The 14720-nt window shown below is 49.3% G+C and overlaps 1 protein-coding gene across 3 annotated transcripts in view; it reads left to right on the forward strand.

The window, feature by feature from the left end:
* The first annotated feature begins 12778 nt into the window (after positions 1–12778).
* The window catches only part of SH3TC2 (SH3 domain and tetratricopeptide repeats 2), a 70684-nt gene continuing 68742 nt past the window's right edge, over positions 12779–14720 (forward strand). Inside the window, exon 1 of one of the 3 annotated variants that reach the window (XM_014852586.3) lies at positions 12779–13132. In XM_014852586.3, the coding sequence (XP_014708072.3) occupies positions 13081–13132 (52 nt within the window). In that variant the 5' untranslated portion in view covers positions 12779–13080. The remainder of the gene's footprint in view (positions 13133–14720) is intronic. The other 2 variants (XM_014852585.3, XM_044777860.2) reach the window with 2 other exon arrangements.

The following is a 14720-nucleotide window of genomic DNA, read 5'->3' on the forward strand; positions in this document are numbered from 1 at the left end:
ACTGGGTCGTTGTGTGCATTAAATGAGTAACTCCATGAAAATACTTAGTGTAGTGCATCCATTTGAAACCCTCAATGTATGTTAACTATCATTATCGTTACTTACACCTCTCCAAGTGACAAGCCCATCATTTCTCTTTCTCCTCGTGCAGGCGTGCTGGACCTTTCCACAGTTCCTTCCTGTCTGTTAGCATTTCCCAGCCTGGAAATGTGTGGTGAGCTCTGTTGCCATGGGGATTTCAGGGTGTGGTCTTTCCTCTGGGCCAATTACAGTGGTGCTAAATGAGGCTGGCCTGCATCTCCTTGGAGAGAAGTATTCATACAGGGACCAGGCGAAGATAGCAGGCTTCTGGTTGTTTCCCTTCTCAGTTTCCGGCTCTGCTCTTGCAAATGCAATAAAAATTTAGCCCTGTCTCTTTATTTCATAGACTTGTGAGGATCTGGATGAAAGTGCTTTCAAAGCAGCATCAATTCATAGATGAAGGTGATGTGATCCTGCATCCTTTCCCTTTATTCCAGACTGAGATTAATTTCTCTCTCTATGACTGAACAGTTTCCCCAGTTGTGTGAACTCAGTGAACACGCACAGTGCTTCCCAGCACCTCACCATGAACAAAATGCTTCCAGGGATCTTTCTAGTTTTCTCCCCACAGCCACTCTGTAAAGCCCACATGACAGGGGTTACGTTCCCATTTGATAGTTGAAGAGCCCCCCCTTGGACAAGCTGAGCAGCCTTTCAGCCTCACATGAGGCAGGGGCAGCGTCAGGCTTGAATGAGGGTTCCCTCACCTCTCTTTGTCTAGAGTCCTTTCACCTTGCCCAACTGGATATGACTAATTAGGCTCTTAGGAGAGACCATTGAACCTTGGACGATTCAAAAGCCCCAAATAGCTTCTATTGGGAAAACAATCTTCTTTTCCCTGCATAATGACGAGGACATGAAGAAAGGGGTCAATAGAAGTAAAATACTATACCCATGAGGATGTCCACAATTGACGGCCATCAGGAAGGAGCAAGAGGAAGCGGGGGCTGGGCTGGACAGGTTGTCGGAAGACGACAATCTGAGCCCGTTCCTCTCAGGGGAATGGAATTGAGACCCTGGAGCAGAGGATCCTTTTGTTTAGAAGTTTGTTTTTGTCTTTATTTAGATTCCAGGAAGGGAGATTTTCAGCTCTCACGAGGAAACAGGAAAATATCCCTGGATGTTGGAAAACCACGTGGTGAAACCATTGGGATGCTCTTGTCCTGCCTTTATCACAGGAAAGAGGGAAGATTTCCAGGCCAGCTTCACCTGTGGTCATCACCTCACCCTTCACAGGCCACTGCCGGGCTCTCTTCTCCACAGGAGCGCCCATCTTTCCTTCCTGAAAGGTGCAGCCACAAGTCGAGAGAAACAGGTTGTGTCAGAGTGTCATTCTCATAGTGTAGGATAATCCCCGTGCTGAGAGTCAAGCAGTGAGCAAATTAATATATATAATAATAATGCATAGATATATATTATGACCCTATTTAGGAGTACAAATATACATATGTATATAATATATACATAATCTTTCTTACGGAAATGGGATCACATACATTTGTGTCTAGAATGCGGACCCAAAGTTCTGGAAGGATAGTCTGAATTGCCAGTGGTTGCTTTCAGAGAGGGGACTGAGCTTGGTTAGGGGTCAAGTGGTTTGAAAGGGAACTTGCATTTTTATTCAATCTATAGTTTGAACTTTTCCATGCAGGTGTTACTACTGTGATGACACCATTTTAAACAGAATGCCTGGCTTTCCTGCAGGACCGTACCTCCCTCGCCACTCTCTGCAGGGGCTCCTTCTTGCCCTCCACCATTATAAACGTCATCTCTGACATTCACCTCCGCACCCTCCACCTGGTGGATCTCCCATGCCCTGACCCCTCCCGAATCTGCTGGACATTCTTCTTATGATCTCGTGTCATGGTCCACCCCTGTTCTTAGATCCCCTCCACACCCCTGGCCTCCTCATCCAGCCTGACTCTGAGGTCACCCATCTCATTGACTTTCACCCTGGATTCCATCACCACAGTGTCCCCCTGTCACACCTGCTCTGCCAGCTCTGAACTGTCTGCTGTCCCTGTTCCATTTTGAGGCTACTGGAGGAAAGCCATAAACTCCTGTGAGTGGGTCCCTGCGAACTCCTAGCAGCCAGCCCAGCCCAGCCAGCCCCTCACTGTGCCCGGCAATCTCCTTACTCTCTTCTAATCGGCTTCTTATTATGCTGCCCCATGGACCCCTTTTCCCCCCTTCTCCCTGTTTATATTGTGAACTGCTCAGATGCCCGCCGCCTTCCTCCTTCCTCTGGACCCCTTCATGAATCACATTCTCCTGCTGGCCCAACTCGGAAAAACCCTGTCTCCAAGACGGGCTCTGTGCACGCCCTCAAGTCCATCCCGGTTTTCCTCCCCGTGGACGCTTCTACATCAGTGTTCTTCTCTCTTGCATCTTTAGTCTGTTCCCCTCTAGTTCCTACTGGTGGGGCACTAAGCTCTAGCCTGGGCTTAGCTTGATTTAATGGTTTCTTTTCCAGTGACTGAGGAAACGGAAGGCATGGGTGGTGAGTGTTGTGGAGTCTGCCCGGATTCCTACCCATCACGACTGGCCTACTCCTGTCTGGGTGGCTGGAAGCTTTCAAGATTGGCAGGTTTCAGCTGAGTCCCCTCTGGGTCTTGCCTAGAACTAAACAGCACCATCCCCAAGTCATGCCCCCTTCTGGGGCAGCCTGTCCTCAATGACTGGTTTTTACAGGGATGTAACCAGTCCAGTGACTGGTTGTTACCAGGCACTCTTGCTCCAGTTAAGGACAACCCTGAAGGGCCATGACCCCTCCCTGTAGGAACCAGCTGAGGACTCTGTTTGGTCTGCATTGCAGCCCACTCCGCTCTCTGCTCAGTCCCGTTTCCCTCCCCACCCACCCACCCATATGGATCCTGTAAGCATGTTCCCATAAGCTTCCTGCCTGTAAATCCTCATCTCAGAGTCTGCTTCTTGGATACTGACCTGCTACAGCAGGCTTTCCAAATATGGGGAGAAATCTTGAACCTGGATGGGAAAGACCAATATTCAGACTGATTTCATCTGCTTGGAACATAGCGCCCGGTGTGAGAAGATAAAGCGCCTTGGATCAAGGCAAACTTTTGGATTATGTAGCTTAAAAAAATTCAGTTGTACTGATACAAGATGTGTGCGATTTGGGCAGGCATTTGTTTGAAAAGGAACTAAGGGATTCCTGAATTTTTTAGTTCATTCATTCACATAAGAGTGCCTTTTCTGTCCCAGTCCCTGTGCTGCACGGTGTGGGTGGGGCAGCAGAAACATGAGGAGGAGTCAATAAACCAACACCCAGACTTATGGTTACAACCTGTGAAGTAAACAGGGGCAGAAATAGGGAATCAAAAGGGGTACCTCTCGGAGTAGGTGGCCTTGAAAGTAAGACTGACAAGAGATCTGCACCGTGTTCAGTGGCACAGATGCTTGGGCGTTGGAGGCCAGGCACTCAGGGGTATGCAGTGCCCCTGGTCCCATCCCACGCTAACTGGCGCTCTCCAGACCTGGAGGGAACGGGGGCGCTGCCGATGGCCTCGATGCTGAGTGTGGTCCCAGGACCAGCGCACAGACACCACCAGCAAGCTCCCATCAGAGCTTTCCATCCTTTCTAGACCAGGGATTAGGATCTGCATTTTACCAGTTCCCAGGTGTATGTTTCCTATGGCTGCAACAAATTACAAATTTAGCGGTTTAAAGTGACAAGAATTTATCATCTTATCATTCTGGATGTCAGGAGTCTGAACTGGGTCTCGCTGGGCTCAGATCGAGGTGGTGGCGGGGCTGCGTTCCCTTTGAAAGTTCTGGGGGGTGGAATCCATTCCTTGCTTTTTCTCGCTTTTAGAGGCTTCCCACATTCCTTGGCTCACGGTCCCTTCTTCCATCTAAAACCGCACTGTAGTAACATTCACATCTCTTTCTCTGATTCTGACCTCAGCTTCTGGTTCTGTCGTCACATCTTCTTCCGGCTCTGACCCTCCTACCTCCCACTTATAAGGACTCTTGTGATCACATCTGGATAACCCACACAAGCGTCCCTTCTCAAATTCCTTAACTTAATGGTATCAACACAGCCCCTTTAGCCATGTAAGGTAACATATTCGGGTAGTGGGGATTAGGGCATCTTTGGGGGGCCGTTATTCTGCCTACCACACCAGAGGATTCATATCCATATTAAAGTTTGAGAAGCCCTGGTGCCCCGCATTTAAGTGCTTTTTCTTTCCTTCTTTCCCTGGTTGCTCACATATTGTTGGAACCTTTTAAGTTAAGTGCAGGTATGATAAACTTGTTTTGCTCGTTTCCTTGATCCCTATACATTTGTATTTCTGTGTAGGTTAACAAAATTCTCATCTGTATTATTAGACAGATGTTGCTTGAGGGAGGGGTTGGGGGCTGGGGCACCATGTGAATGTGTCTGGTTCGTGTCCTCCTGGATGTCATAAGGGGTGAAAGCTACTGTATGTGCCGGTGCTGGCTGGAATGTTCGAGAAAATCCGTCTCTGCCAATCACTACCAATAAGACCTCGGGGAAGTCACCTGACTCCTCTCACACAACGCTTTCATCACTTATAAAATGGCAGGTCCCACCCCTACGTCACGGCTGTGGTGTGAGGATGTGGTGAGGGGGAGGGCCTCGTCAACGGGCATTCCTTACAAGTCGTTATTTGGTTATTTGTGGACGCCGAACCTCAAGGAATGAAATGGACCCCTCAGATTCTCTTCACCAACAGCTGAACGTCCCTGTGCATGCTGCCTGCTTGTGGTTAAGGCTTTTAATTAACTTTGGTGTGGATCAGAAGATTAGGAAAGGAGAGCTGGGCATTGAGGCCCCCGAATTCTACACCTGGGCCTGACTCTTATCCCTGTGGAAGAAACCTCTGGGGACATTACTTGCCAAAATCTGGATGCACATTCGAATCACTTGGAAGGGGTCTAAAAGAAGACCTCCAAGGACCCTCCCTCCCGAGATTCTGATTCATCCAGGCTGGGCAAGATCTTGGCATCTGAGTTTTGATAAATCTCTCCAACTGAATAGAACGTGAGCTATTTCCTGACTTAGCAGGCTCATGTAAGCTTGGGATCCATTAATAGAAGTAAAGCCAGTGGAACAAAGGAGGCGACAGTGCCTTGGAGCTGTGTACAGAATACACAGCTGTATGGGACAATGGGATGGATATCGGGGTGCCCCACTTCCCGAGGAACTTCGACAAAGTCTTCACAGGAGCAAGACCCAAATGGTGGGGGAACTCCAAGCTATACTATGTAAGGAAGAGGGGAAAGCACTGAAGGAGAATGGCTGACTTGCCCAAGGTCACCCAATGAAATTTCTCAATGAAAACACCTAGAAAAAAAAAGAGACACACGCATTTCCTTTTGCAATAAACAGATTTATTAGATCATAAAGCCAGATACCAAAATGGTGGTGCACGAGATTTCATTTTTCTTTCTTAAGTAAACATGTCTTAAGCAAAACTCATGTCTGTTGAAAATGCTAGAATTGGGGAATAAGGACAAAAATGCAGCTGGGGTGGCCGAGGCTGGATGCCTTTGCCTGCGTAACTGAAAGGAATCTTTCTGCTTATCTCGGAGGACAGGCAGATCTGGTTTTCTTGGATGCGTTTCCTTGTAGGCTCTCTGGTTGAAACTGAGATTGTGTCTCTGTCACAGCTGATGGGCACATTCTGCTCACCCAGGCTGCCTCAGGCTCCTTCCGGCTCCAGGTGCATGGAGAACACTCCCAAGGCAAGTAGCACAGTGGTTGCACACACCACACATTTGCAAGATTTGCACAAGTAAAAAACAAACCCCTATAGACATCTTTTTAAATCCTCACAACCATTTTGTGGGGCAGGACTTTCTTGTCATTGCCATTTAATTATTATTATAATTATTGTTATTTACAGAGGAAGAAATATGCCAAAAAGTGTACAGCTTGAAAATGGCAGAGCTAGGATGTGAACTCAGGACGTCTGACCACAAATCTAACAGCTAAATTGACCACCTGAGAGCTGAAAACACATCAGAGGGCTCGTGAGACTTTGTCACCTTACTGGCCAATAGCTTGTCTTGCCAATTCTTCTGCCCAGAGAAGACAAGCTCAAGGACTGGGAGGGGGTAGGATGGGGAAGGGTGCATCCTTCTGTGTAATCCATGTAAGTAACTGTGCAGTCTGCTCTCGGTTAGACTGTCTGAGCACTTCAAGAAGAGAAGAGGGGCTGGCCTGGTGGCGCAGTGGTTAAGTTCTCATGTTCCATTTCAGTGGCCCGGGGTTGGCTGGTTCGGATCCTGGGTGCGGACATGGCACCGCTTGTCAAGCCATGCTGTGGCAGGAGTCCTACATGTAAGGTAGAGGAAGATGGGCATGGTTGTTTGCTCAGGGCCAGTCTTCCTCAGCAAAAAGAGGAGGATTGGCAGCAGATGTTAGCTCAGAGCTAATCTTCCTCAAAAAGAAAAAAGAAGAGAAGAAACTCCCTCTGCTGTTACTTGAGGTTCCCAGCAACAGTGAGGGCTCTAAACAGGTTGCTGGGCAGATGGAGGCACTTGATCAGAGGAGGAGGGTAAAAGGCCATGTCTGGAAGGTTGCATTCAGAGAAGACAGCGCACCTATTTTCATGGCATCAGCCCCAGAAGATGATCCTGGTCTTAAAAAGCTGCCACCTCTAGGAGCTGTGACCAGCCACAGGCAGTGCTCTTGGAGGGCTGGGGAGAAACTGGGGAGTTGTGGGACCTTCTGTTACTGGAATATGCCTTCTTCCTTCTAAGGGGCTGTGGACATCATGTCTGGCATTCTCCACTTGGTGCTGTTCTTCTGTGATGCTGGGTAGGAGAGACCATCCTTCTAGTCAGGTCAAGAGTGTGACAGCTTGAAAGAGACCCCAGGTGCCCTATCACATTGTTTACATAAGCATTTCTCCTCCTTCTCTTCTTTTTCCACCTTCTTCTCTTTGTTTGTGTATTTTTGTATTCGTTATGACATCCCTATGAAATATTCTAGCTGGAAATCTTCCGATAATGCAGAAGGACATAAAATAAAAAGCCATCATGTTCCTTCACCCCTCCCTCAACCCTGCCCCTCTCAGGCTGCAGGAGGACAGGGACATCGTCTGCTCCCCCCTCTGCTGATCCCCTCCCCCAGCACAGCGCCAGGGGCAGGAGAGGGCACTGGACGCACATCCGTGGAGTGAATAAACGAATCGCCATCATCAGGCTGCTGTGACCCTTTCTCTGTACATTCAAAGTCACATATATAGGTTGCTTTTGTGCATGAACGGGACCATACTCTATGCACTGTGTGCAAGTTTCTCTAGGTTTTGCTCCATAATATGTCGTCGAGATCTTTCTCGACTCTACGTCTAGACCTGCTCCAATCTTTTTCACGGCTGACTAAATACGCCATCACTATCGGGCCACTTCCATGTGGACAGGCATCTAAGTTCCTTCCATTTCTCACTCTTTCCAGCCAGGCTGCCATCGACCTCCCAGCACAGCCTGGGGGCGCCCAGGTGCGAGTGTCTCAGGAAAGACGCCTGAGGGACCTCGCTGGCCAGAGGGGCTCCTCCTTCCTGTGCTGTTCACTGGGTCGGATGCCTGCAAACCTGAATTTCCCTGAGAGAGAAGCTGGGCTGAGGAGAAATTCCTTTCCCAGGGAGTGGTGGGGAGTGTCAGTCCTGGGCTCGTGTCCTGGGCTTGGCACACGCCTGCGCGCACGCGCACACACACCCCCCATCCTCTCCCAGCCTGCTCACTAGGGAACTTAATTGTGGAAGGTGAACTGATGAGAGGTAGGACGTTTTGTGGGAGCACTGCCCTGAGAGTCCTGAGGTTTGGTCTAGTGCAGGATTTGTCACACACATCCCAAGAAAACAGAGAACAAGTGGAACAGCCTCTGAGGTCTTCGGTTTCCTCATTCTTAAGATGGGCTGGAGGAGAACGCGACACAGAGAGTGGACGCATTACTGTCTAAGGACACTTTCACTCCTGACCTTCAGGGTGGGGCTTCGCCTGCCCTTGACCCCAGGTTGGCTGTGGGAGCCAAGAAACAGGAGACTGATGTTTTGGAAGAGCAGTCAGCTCTCCTAGGTGAAGTCAGAGCCAGCAGCTTGGTGACCTCTGCCCCGGTCAGCGGGTTAGCGGCCCCGCCTCCCCCAGGGCTTTTCCTCCATCTAGGATTCTCTTCCCACCTATTTCTGCCTGTCAAAATTCTATCCTTCAAGGCCCCCAGTCACATACCACCTCCTCCATGAAGCTCTCTTTGCTTTTCCCATTGGGATGTGCTAGCTTCCTCCTCATATCTCCAGTATATCTCTATACGCTGACGATTCCCAAGCTTATGTTTCCAGTAGAGGCCTTTCCCCTGAACTCCACACTTGCATATCCTACTGCCTGCTCAATGTCTTCAGATGGATGGTGAAGAGACTTCTCCTACTCAACATGTGTGCCCTACCCTCTCAGCTGAGCTTGCTCCCCCTGCAGGATCCCCCATCCCAGACCATGGCTACCCCACTTCTTCCAGGTGCTCAGGCCCAAACATGGGGAGCCATCCTTCTCTCCTCCTTCTTTCACAGCCGGCATCTAATCCCTCAGGCAATTCTGCCTCTCTCTTCAAAATAAGCTGGACTCTCACCACTTCTCACTACCCCGACTGCTACCACCCTGGCCCGAGCCACACTCTCCTCTTGCTTGGATTACTGCAATTGCCTCCCGATGCTGATTCTTTCAAATCCTAAATCACATCATGTCATTCTTCTGCTCAAAACCCTGCAATGGCTGCCATTTTACTCAGAGTGAAAGCCAACGTCCTTAAAATGGTCCAGCAAGCTCTGCACGCCCAGGCCCTGTTAGCTCTCTGACGTCATCTCCTACGCCTCTCCCTGCTCGGGATAATCTTCAGCTATCCTTCGAAATCCACTCTCCGCTCTTCTCTCTCCTGCTCTGTGCCCCCAGGAGGCTGGCCCTACAGGTGTCCTCAAACTGCTCTCTGAGCTTTGGCTTCCAGTTGTATTCAGCCAACGTGAAGATGGGAGGTGAGAGGATGAAGTATTTATTCCTCTGGCCCCTTTGCACACATGGCCTTGGCTGGGCCATGGCTGTGTTCCTCTGTCAATGGCACAGCTCCTGTCATCAGTCCTGAAGCTAGCTCTTGCTAGGTTCCAACAGTCACTCTCTCCTCTTGTCTCTTCAGGATTAGGGATGTTCATGCTTGTTAGTATTCCTAGCCCTGGAGTGCCTTGCCCTCCTTGCTGGTTTTCTTTAGCCTTGCCCACACCTTTATAAATGGCTCCTTCTCTAAGCCCTCTTTGCTACTTTGAGGGTACCCTCTGCCTCCTGCCCCTTTCTCACTCTGCTCAAGTTATACTCTCCTCTGCTCTTCCTTATGCTGGGCACACCCCTGCCTCAGGACCTTTGCACTGGCATTGCTCTTTTCCTGGCAGGTTCTTTTCCTGAATGCCCAGGATCCTCCATTATGTCCTTTCAGTCGCTCAGTTGTCACCTTCTCAGTGATGACTTCTCTCCCTGCCCTTTTGAAAGTTACAGCCCCTCTACTCTAGGAGTCTCATTCTTTTTTTTCCCATAACATTTTCTACCGTCTAACATATTACATAACCTACTGATTTATTCTTCCCTCACTAGAACGTAAGTAAGCTACACGAGGGAGAGATTTTTGTCTGTTTTGTTTCCTGCTATATCCTCACAACTTAGATCAATGCCTAGACGTAGTAGAGCTCTATGGATATTTGTCCACTGAATAATGGGACTTAATGAGTGCCGTGTTGTTCCTAGCTCTCCTGGGGTCTGCATTCATCTCCTAGGGCTGACCTAAATCTCTCCCTCATTGTCACACGGGCTTCGCCTGTGTGTCTATCTCTTCGCAGCGTGTTTTTTATAAGGACACCTGACATACAGGATTAGAGGCCTATCCTACTCCAGTATGAACTCATCTTAACTTAAGTAATTACAATCTACAACAACCCTGTTTCCAAATGAGGTCACATTCCGAGGTACTTGGGGTTAGCTCTTCAATATGTTATTTTTCGGGGGCACAATTCCACCCATAACATGATAACGTGGGCTTTCAGTTTCCCTTGAATTATAGTACCCAAGTGCATATTTTATCATCCCAACTAGATTGGAAATTTTCCAAGAAAAAAATTCAAGTTTACACTTGAAGGGGCAAACTGGCTGCTTTGGGGCTGGATTTGCCTTCTAGGAACTTGTGTCTGCCCTGAAGTACTGGCCCACATGCTGCTTTGGAAGATTTTCTGAATTAGTTTCTAAATATCTAAAAGTTTGGAAACTTCATCTGAAAATCTACATGTCTGGTTTCCAGAACAAATCAGAATGTCTGATTATTTACCACAGGAACATTGCACCATGTTCCTCGTTGCCTGGAGCCTCGCGGGGGCTGCTCCTGAGACTGGGCACTGCCCTCCTTGCACCACAGATTTGTATATGTCCTCTTGGTTCTGTTTCCCTGGAGAACCTTGACTAATACTTTTCGTTCAAAACTGTGTCTAATGCCTAAGCCCGTCCCGCCACCTCCATTGCTATCCCTCTGGTTCTAGCCATCATCATCTTTCTCCTGGATGTTATAATTGCTGCATACTTGGAATCCCAGTGGCAGCCTATTTTCCAAGGAGCAGCCGTGAGTCACTCATAAGTCAATCATGTGACTCCTCTATTTAACATCCTCCATTGGCTCCAATCTCACTCAGAGTAAAAGTTGAAGTCCTAAAATAGCCCTCAAGGTCCTGCACAATCTGGCCTCCTGGTGCTTTGTCTGACCTTATCTCTATACCCTGCCCTGCCTCACTAGACTCCAACCACACATGCTTTTTCCCCTTAACATGCCACACATGTTCCAGCCTCAGGGCCTTTGCACCTGCTGCTCTCTCTGACTACAAAGCTCTTTGTTCTGGCTAATTCATCTGAGCTACCCATAAGTAGAATAGCACTGGTTTCTTGCATCTCAAGAGAAGCAATGACTTTATCCAGAATGGACCATTCATTTCAGATTTGCCAAAATATGCATCTCAACCAGCTGTCTCAGGGTGTCATCTCTGGCAGATGGCCTTCCATTGGTTGGTCTTGATCATTCATAATTTCTGATCTCTGTTCCTGCACCTGTATAAGAATGGCATGTAGGCAAGTCAAGGAGAAATGACAAGTCTCAGTATTTGTCATCATGAACGACTTAGGCCATGGTTTCTCTTCACTGTCTGATTCTCATGTACCTCACGAAGTTTTGAGTGGCTGCTTTCTAAAGAAACCTTTGCCCTTTTTTCTCAGGCCTAAGAAAACATCCTAATCCATACTTAGAACACTGTGCTTTGGTGAAGGAGAAGCCAGGGCATAATTTATGGGAAGTGGATACTTTAAACAGATGTGCACAGAGAAAACAGCCTCCATGGTGGCACTGTGATCAGAGAGACCCTGTGCCCCCTGCACCCCCTGCCCCCCCCCCCCAGCCTTCCTCTCCTGGGTTTTCCATAAAAGGTCAGCTGGCACCAGAGGGGTCAGTATCAGATCACTGAATCCTTCCTCATTGCAGTCGTGGAAAGAACTTGTACATCGGAAAAGTGAAGCTGCTGGGCTGTGGCATCAACTAGACCTGACCGAATCTGACATTCATAAGTGGTGGCGCCATGGACAAGTTATACACCCCGCTTCGTTAGTTTCCTCACTTCCCGAATAGAGATGATAATGCCTACATTATGGTGCTGTTATGGGATTTAAATGAAGTCACGTATAATGAACGCCTGGCCCATAGTCAACATTCAGTGACTGGGAGTCTGGAGGAGTCAGTATTGAAACTGAAGCCAGACTTCAGAGATGTGGCAAGACCCCATCACCTGGGGCTGAACTAGTGTGTGCAGTGGACACTTCTGACCTCACCAGTGAGACTGACCTCTAAGCTATCCTTTACTTTGTCACCCTAGTGCTCCGGCCAGAGTATAAACTTGACCAGGCCTCCTCCTACCTTAAAAATGCTCATGAGAATGACCTCAAGTCCATCCTCCAAGCAGCCTGCAAGGCAGGTCACCAGGATGCTGCCTTCTCTTGGCTCATACCTCCTCATCCTCCGGACCACTCACCACTGAGCTTTGCTCTAACATTAGGAAACGTTAAGTAATTAGTGATCCTTGAGCTTGGTTAGATCAGTCATGTCTCTGTCTAACCTTGTTGGCATTCAGCCATATTTTCTCTGTCTCCTTTGGGAGATTTTCTGAAACTCAGCCATACCGTGTCAACTGCATTCCCCTGCTTTGCTCCTTATCCAAAATGGAAAAGACATTAGTCTGGTGTGACCAGTTTTTGTGCATACTTGTAGCCTTAACACGCATGGCCCTTCATCCTTTGGTCTGTAATATGCTGCACTCCATCAGAAGATTTCCCGGATTCCTTCTGACCAAGACTTTGGGAGCCAGCGGCTGGGGGTCGCATGTTCACCAGTGAGGGGTTGGCTCATGGATGCTGCTGGGGGTGAGGGGAGATGCTGTGCCCAGAGCTCCAGCTTCGCTCGAACAGCCAAGGGAGGTGTTTGCAGAGAGCCTGGGTGGGGCTCCATCTCCCAGTGGCAGCATGGGCCAAGGCAGTCAGGAGGGAGCAAGAACAGCAGCCTTGATTCCTGGGATGCTCTCTGTCCTCCTCCCCCGCCCTGACCGCCCCCGCAAGAACCAACTGTGTATCTCAATCCCAGAATGTGAGGAATGTGCCACAGCCTGAGAGGCATGAAGCAATCTGCAGAGAGGCAGGGAGGAGCTCCGCTCCCCAGTCAGAGCCTGACAGTGCAAGGACTATGGGTCCTGAGGGCTGGGCTGCCCCTCCCATCCTCCCTGGGCCTCCTGCTGCAGCCAGGATATCAAAGGCTGCATTGTGCATTGAGCTGGGGCCTTGGTCCCTTGTGTGCCCGGGAGGAGGCGGGAGGAGGGACACTCTTGGAGGGCTGTCCCCTCCCAGTGCTCTTCTGGCTGGTGTTCCCAGGGGTCTCGGCCTGAGGAGGATGGTGCACACATGGGTGGCTGCTTCTGCATCCCCGGGGAGCCGAGTCTGTCCTGGGGCCCAGGTGAGTTTTCGGGGGGGCTCTGGCCTGTGGCTTGGCTGAGGTGGTTGTTTCAGTGAAGGCTCAGGGATTTGCTGGGGTGGGGGAGTTGCTTTTCCAAAGACAGGGTGATGGTTGTGAGTCCTCGCTCACTCTCCTCTCTGCCTTATTCAGTATTTGTCATTCTGGCTTTGTGAAAAGGGAGTGAAGCCTGGGAAGCATCTGCTTTTCCTGAAGAGAGAGGCTTTGAGCTCACTCTGTGAGGAAGGAGTGCTGCTCTTGGCTGCCACTCCCAGGGTGTGACTAAGCCCTTCCTTCCTTTCTTCCCAGGATTCCCTAGGTCAGGAAGAGAGGTCAGGAAGTGAGTTCCTCTGGGACCATCGGTGGTCATAAACTTGGCCTCAGTCACTCAACCCTGTTTTCATCAGAGTTGCTGTTACTGGAGAAAAACAAGCAATTTCCTGCCTCCTACCTGTTACAGTGTGATTTTTTTCTTGGTATGTCAAATTGAGGCCACAGAGAGTTTTGCTCTAAGAAACTGTCAAGTCATCTGAGACTTGACATAGGTGACCAACCATTTTGATGTGCCTGGGACTGAGGGTTTGCCCAGGATGCAGTCAGTGTTAGAAACGGGGTGGTCCCAGGCAATTGGGATGATTGGTTACCCTAATGCAAACTCCTTCCTTCTTTTCAGAGCAGGGCCAAATGGGGCCCTGTGGTTGCAAGTACGGCATTTATCAGGAGGAGTGGTGGCTTTAGGGCAGGGAGGTGGATTGGGGGAGGACTTTCCTGGGAGATGGAAGAGCACTAAGCCGAGGAAGCCTTCCTAACAATGTGAGGAATCCACGTCTTCCTGGAGCCTCACCACGGTTCCTTGGAGAGAAGCCCGGGAGCATCCCCCGTTGAAGGCTTTCTACTCTCTGACAGATGACTTCACCTGCAGCCTTGTGACCTGGGCTCATAATGTGGAAGGCTCTAGAGGTCCTCAAAGCAAACCTGAAGCACCACGTTCTGCTTCCTCTGCTTGAGGTCCCAGCCTAGACAGCTTGACACCTCCAGGAGGAAGAGGCTCCCAGGCTAAGGCCACCTGGACCTAAAACCATAAGCAAATAATGTCTCAAACAGTGCCCTTGGCACAAAGGCACGACCTTCAGCTATGAAACATTTTGCTTCTCCAGATTTCTGGGATTTATAAATTTTTCAGACCCTCTTGCTAAATCCTGCTGTCATTGTAGCCCATGGGTGCAGACACAGCACGTGGGTGGGAGAACACGAAGGATCACAGGTCTGCAAGTCAGGGAGTGGGGACTAGATGTGACTCAGTCTCTCTCCATGGGGGCAGGCATCATCGTGGGTGATCACCCGCCCTTGGAGGCCAGACTGTCTGGCTTTGATCTTGCTTCTTTGACTTGCCTTGAGCAATTTATTTAACCTCTCTGGGTTTTAGTTTCCTCATCTGTATATTTTATGATGTAATTATGCCTTCCTCATAGAGTTGGGATGGGATGGGATTAAGTCTCTGTGTGAAACACTTAGCCTGGCACACAGTTAATTAAGCACAATAAATAAGTTAGCCAGATTAACTACATTTCCATGGCCCGAGCATATCATG

Source organism: Equus asinus, chromosome 9 (assembly GCF_041296235.1).
Source record: "Equus asinus isolate D_3611 breed Donkey chromosome 9, EquAss-T2T_v2, whole genome shotgun sequence".
In the NCBI taxonomy this organism is placed as follows: domain Eukaryota; kingdom Metazoa; phylum Chordata; class Mammalia; order Perissodactyla; family Equidae; genus Equus; species Equus asinus.